Source organism: Ceratina calcarata, unplaced genomic scaffold (genome assembly GCF_001652005.2).
Source record: "Ceratina calcarata isolate Rehan_Ccalc_2016 unplaced genomic scaffold, ASM165200v1 scaffold1110, whole genome shotgun sequence".
Lineage (NCBI taxonomy): Eukaryota > Metazoa > Arthropoda > Insecta > Hymenoptera > Apidae > Ceratina > Ceratina calcarata.
Genome location: NW_017132021.1, coordinates 7,249 through 13,510, shown reverse-complemented (window position 1 = coordinate 13,510; position 6,262 = coordinate 7,249). Strand labels below are relative to the sequence as shown.

Sequence of the window (6,262 nt, the reverse complement as noted above, 5' to 3'; positions counted from 1 at the left end):
ATAAAGATAGTAAGTAGAATTTGTGATGTGAGTACAAATTTGGGTAATTTACTATAAGTATTGAATACGCAACTTGTGTGAGTTGCTTGTATTCCGCGAACGACGAATTCGATCGATCGATTAAATAAGGAGAACCCGATTGTTGCCAAAGTCAACTACTGCGATCCTACCATCGGGGCACAACGCGACACCGGCTGGGCGGTCCATTTCAGATTCACCTTGCCCTAAACTACCGTAACTCCATTTCAATTGTCCATCTTTGTTGAATATTTGTATTCTGTGCCGTTTCGAGTCGGCCACGATGACATTGCCTGCATCATCTATCACAATACCCTGCGGTCTTCGGAAAGATTTCAAAACACCAGTGGCTTCGCATTGAAACACGTGCACGTCTTCAAAATCACTGTTAACTGTAATCACTTTGTGATTGTTAAAATCGGTGACGGCGACGTTGCCCTCAGTATCGAACGCTACACCACGTGGACAGTCGAATTGTTCCCACGTATTTGGCGAAGTCTCGGGACCGTACTTCTGAAGAAAAATACCCTCGGCGGTGAATAATTGTATACGATGGTTCTTTGTATCGGATACAATTATTTGACAATCGTAATTAACTGCCACATCCCATGGATAGTTAAACTGCCCACATTGCTTGCCTATCTCGCCGAAAGCTAGTAGAAATAGACCTTCCATGGTGAATATCTGTAACATGAAAGATAAAGTTTAAGTATTGGGCAAATAAAAAGAAGTTAGTGTTTGGCATAATAAGATCGTCGTATGCATATTTTGAGAGTAAGCATATTTGAATAGCGAGCGATTCATATATTTGTATACACGAAAGTTGTTTTGTTAGAATATCAGAATAATATCCCTATATGTACATATAAAATAATATTTGTACATAGAACTTTATTCAATATATGAATTTCAACAAGTTGATAAGAAAACGTTTGCTTCAGTTTATTTATCATTCTGACATTTTTCTGCTTCTACCAATACTTCTCGTTCTATAGTAAATCAAGCATCACAAATGACGTGGGAATTGCCAAATCCATTGTTCAAATTAATTGCGCTAGTCATTTTCGATGTTTTAATTTTTTTTAGTAGTATATTTGTGCTGACATTTAACTTTTCAAAATAAATGTACATAACGTAGGAAAATTCCCATAGCATTGTCACAGTAGTGTTATATTTGTTGTTTATTAACGAAGTGTTATTTGGCTGACATAGTTGGCTAAGATCTTCATCTACATGGTAATCTCTATTTATGCATATTTTGAACGTACAGCTACCAAAACGATTCCCGACTCACTTAGCATGCTCCAAATTTTTTAAGATAATACTATGTTAGAACGGATTTGGAAATCGTCGATGCTTTTCTATTGTACATTGTATAGTGTTTTAAGTATTTTTCACTTAAATAGCCTCGAATAAAAATTGGTATACGCACGTAAGCTTACGTCAAAGAAAGGAATTTTATCTATTATCGTGAATCAAGGAGACATTGAAGTGAATCCTCCTTGCTCTTGTTGTTTTTGAAATTTTCATTACCTGTATTCGATGATTGTCCTTGTCAGCAACGATAATTCGTCGCCGGGAGTCGACTGCCACACCAGCTGGCCGTTGGAATTGCCCTGGAGCTGTGCCAATGGAGCCAAACCTCCTCACTAAGCTGCCGTCTTGCCGATATATTTGTATACGATTGTTCGATCTGTCAGCAACAATTATATATCCTTTCTGGTCACAGGCTATTCCCCATGGTCGGCATAAATTGTCTAAGACATCGCCCCCAGTGCCAATGATTTTTGATGGTTTCACCGGTACTTCGGAGTTCCGATACATCCGAACTGTAACAGGAAAAGGATGCGTCCGGGTGGTTTCTCTTGGCTTCGAAACTGATGGCATCGGCCACGGGCCGCTGTGGAATTCTTCGTCCAAATTCGTGTTAATACTGTTCCGTTGGAGTCTTCGGTCGCCTATAGTACCTGGCTGGTTATCAATCGACTCTCCAAAATTTGGTACGACGTTTTGAAAATTGCTCTCTATATCGCTGAATTCAATACATTGCTCGTTCTCTTCCGGAGAAAGGGATGCAGAAGTCTCGTCACTGTCATCAATCTGCAAACAAGATAAATAAATGAAAAAACTATTATGGAATGTGTTATAGGAACAGACTCTTATAACTGCTGTCTAGCAATCATGAATGTTTCATTTGAAATACCTCTGCTATAGCCATGTCCGTGATGATCGACAGGCATAATGGATGATCCTTTTCGGGGTCTATTTCCATAGCTTCAGAAAGTATGTCGCAGACGAAAGATAAACGAACTAGTTTCTTCTTCAGGGCGAGACGTGCCGAGTTCAGGACAGGTAATTGTTCTCGCATAGCATTCTGGATGTTAGCTAACAGCTGTTTCTGTCTTTTTTCTGCGATGGCAGTTGCCTTTACTACGGTCAACATCATGTCTACTTCTGCTTGTTTCGAATGGTGTTGTACTATTCCTTTCGCCATCTGTAAACAAACGTTAAAGAAAATTGTACCGTTAAAGCACAAACTTCGCCTTCATGCATTGGCTAAATGTTAATATAAAGAAAAACTGATCATATTGGATTATATTCATCTAAACAGAATTGTAATAATTGAAATACATTGTAATTGATTTATGTAATTTCATTAAATTGCATTTCAATTACATAGTAATTGATTTATGTAGTAGTTGCATTACATAATTCAAACTTTTCAATTAATTTAATTGTTAATTATTTTAATTATGAATACAATTGAATTACATTTTAATTGAAGTTCAATGGATTTGAAGTGCAATGTAATTGAAGTACAATATAATAGAATTACTCAGAAAAATGTATCTATTTTCTCCCTTAGCTTTAGATTTGTTTTTTTAAACAAGCGTAATATAGAGAATTTTATTTCTAATCTAATAATACCATGTTCATCAGGAACAATCCTTCTTTCTTACGAAATCTTTTCGTGGTGTCTTTTCACTTCTCATTATCCTCTAATTTCGTTTTAATGTACAATGTGTCCCAGAAAAAGTGTTAGTGCTGAAAAAAGATGATTCTGGAGGTGTTTCTGAACAACAATTTCCTTTGATAAAATGCAAAGTGAGCCATGGTTTTTGAATTATTAACGGCCAATACACTGGCCAATGAGAGCACGCGTAGAGCCCGTGCCCAGCGGCCCAGCCACGGATAGGTTAGTTCGAATCGTGAAGCTCGGCCGTGGCATAGCGCAGGCCCTACACGTGTTCTTATTGGTCAGTGTATTTCGTTAATAATTTAAAAACCATGGCTCACTTTACATTTTACCAAAGCAAATTGTTGTTCAGAAACACTTACAGAATCACCTCTCTTCGGCTCTAATATATTCTCTGGGACACCCTGTATAATTGAATAATAATTTAATTATCTAATTTCATTACATTATTGGAATGTTACAATACACAATACATGGTAACTGAATTATGTTGTAGATACGTTATATAATTCGAACTTTCCAGTGTATTTTAAATAATGTTCTCGAAGTTAATATTATTTCACCTTTAAAATATCCTTAATTCGTGTATTAACACGTTAAGCTCCAAACTTGTTTTGGCTTTCTGTTTAGCCATTAATCAGTTTATTAATCATTGAGTGTTTTAATAATACCCATTAAAATTGTTTTCAGTAACAAATAATCTTTAGGTACATTTTCTTATGATCTCCCGTTTATTTACAATTTATTAATAGAAGAATATACTTCCTTAAATAATATATCGTCAACAGTGATTGACGGAACCCAAACGAAACGTATATTATCAGTCACCGGTGAATGTAAGGCGATTAACGTGTTAACAATTATACAAAATTCCCTCATTGTCGCATCTATACTTTTAAATAAATAAAATTAGTATTTTGCCAGTCAACATTAAATTCAGCATGTAATAATTTTCTTAATAGTCTGGCAAAATTTCTAAAAGTTTCCACAGCGTTTTGTTAGTGTAACACCTAATTGTTAAAATTTGAATACTTTGTATTTGTTTTTATGTAAGGGCTCATACAGTCCTAAAATAATGATATTAATTTTAATTGTAAATTTCAAAAGGTGTCTCTTGACACTGGTAGAAATAGTGTTAATATTATACAACTTCTATTTGAAACATTTGCTCCAAAAGAAATCGCATCGTTCGAGCTATGTGCCCCACCGTGCATCAATTATACAGCATACATTAATACGTTGACGCAAAAAACGTAATTGTTCTTTGGAATCCCGTGAATATTTCAAATTACCTCCGTAGCGTCGAGCTCTTCCTCGAGTCTTCTAATTCCAAGGATCACCTCCTGTAATACTTCTTTCGCTTGGGCTTGAGCATCTTTTACAGCCTCCATGAGGTTGTTTGTGACATGATCTTCGTGCTGTTGAATACCGCAATCTCTACAGAGCGGCTTGCTACAAGTGTAACAGTACAACTTTTCTGCATCGAGATGGACTTCGCAGGGAGGTGTTTCCACTATATTCTTAAGGAAATCAGGAATGCGTAGAGGATTTCCATTCTCAAGATCCGACTCGGGAGAGTTCTGAAAATTCATTTTTGACAACAATGTAATAAAAATTGGACGACTTCATTTATATTGGATTCATTGGCTTACCGAAGTTTGACCAAGTAAACAAGCGCGGTAATCTCGATCGCTGCAACCCGAGCAGGACCTGCTAGGAGAATTCCTATTATGCGCATTGTCGTTCGAGGTGGTAGCCTCCACGTCTTGCTCCAGATAAGTGAATAATGAGTTCATGTCAAAGCTGGACGATTCCGAAGAATGACGAGAGTTCGTACAATTGGACTCTGAAGATGTGGTGAACGATCGCCACAGTCTTGGACGACCGTGTCCCACAGGCTGCTTTGTATTCGTACACTGACTCGGCATCTGAAAAACGAAAAACATAGGAATATGACTGGGAAGAACTTCGCATCTTCTTATTTTTCTTCACCTTGTTCAAAGCTTGGTTCAGGTTTTTTTGTCTCCTTCACCAATCTAGAGCTTAAGATGTTACGATCATATTTTTAATCGTATACATACATACATGTAACTAACATATAACATATAAAGCATGGTGCAAATTATGTGACTTCTACACAACGTTTAACACTAGAAAGACTGAAACTTAGTATATACCTATATTGCCCAAAGCAGTAAAAATGACTGGATTGTGAAAGAATAATGTGTAAAGAAATTTGTCTAAAATTAATTTTTAATATTTTTTATATTATTAAATATTATATAACAAATAATGTATAACTATTATAAATACGCGCACTAAACAACAAAATATAAAAAGTAAGATTCCATGCTCAAGTTCATTTTATGCTCAAATTCTTTCATTGCTTCTTATGATTTAGTATGTAGAAAAATTAAAGGCATATTGAAAGAATGAGATATTCGAGTAAGATTGGCAAGAGAATTCATGGAAACATCACAATGGTAAAATTATATGCATAACAGGGTTGGATACAACTGATTGAATCTTTAATTCAGTTGAACACCAACTGGCAATTAACATTTAATTTTTAATTCAAATTTAACAATAATTGACATCATTTAATTAGCTTAATGGAAAGAAATTCGAATGAACAATTAAATTTTAAATCTTAATTAATGAATACTCCGATTTTCGATTCAGATTTAAAGAAGTTTCATCATTAATTGTTAATGCGAAATTAAAAAATCTGCACTATGACAGGAGCATGTCTGACAATTATAATTACACCGCGGAGTTAGTCAAGAAGTAAGAATCAATACTTTTGTTTTCGTTACATTATAAGTGCAACGATCTTCTATTTAAATCCAACCATCCGAAACCAAGAATTTGAGTCCCTATTCAATGCTCGCTCTTTTTAAAACTATCATCATTATTCAAGAACTATAGAAGAAAGAATAAAATAGTATTTTAGTTAACGACGGCAGTTTATTCCAGAACGACCTGTCCTAATCCTAAGACGAATTACCGGCGTTAATCTAAAATGTCGTTATCCATGCTGGCTGTTCCTCTATTCGAAGACTGTACTGCCATGCCTGTTTTTTTATTAGATCATGATTACGATTCGATTATCCATAAGGGATCATGCATAATATAAAGACTCATTAGCCAAAATCTGTATCGTTAATGAAGAGATGTTTTTTTGTCAAAACCGGCGTTAATCTCACCGATGTTAATTAATGTTCTACGTTTCAATATACGAATATAAATTAATATAAATAAATACCT

The 6,262-nt window shown here is 35.3% G+C and overlaps 1 protein-coding gene across 1 annotated transcript; it reads right to left on the bottom strand.

The window, feature by feature from the left end:
• Window positions 1-120: 120 nt before the first annotated feature.
• Window positions 121-5,109, bottom strand: LOC108622595 (E3 ubiquitin-protein ligase TRIM71-like). Its single transcript, XM_018020561.1, has 6 exons — window positions 5,092-5,109; window positions 4,648-4,923; window positions 4,288-4,575; window positions 2,222-2,512; window positions 1,552-2,118; window positions 121-702 (listed from the first exon to the last, which is right to left on the bottom strand). The coding sequence occupies exons 1-6, from the start codon at window positions 5,107-5,109 to the stop codon at window positions 121-123; spliced, it is 2,022 nt and encodes a 673-aa protein (XP_017876050.1).
• Window positions 5,110-6,262: the final 1,153 nt, after the last annotated feature.

Excerpts from the sequence above, each read along its gene's own strand:
- LOC108622595 (XM_018020561.1), bottom strand. Across the intron at positions 2,513-4,287 it reads AAGAGCTCGACGCTACGGAG|ATGGCGAAAGGAATAGTACA; the intron begins GTAATTTGAAAT and ends GTTTGTTTACAG. Across the intron at positions 2,119-2,221 it reads CGGACATGGCTATAGCAGAG|ATTGATGACAGTGACGAGAC; the intron begins GTATTTCAAATG and ends TCTTGTTTGCAG.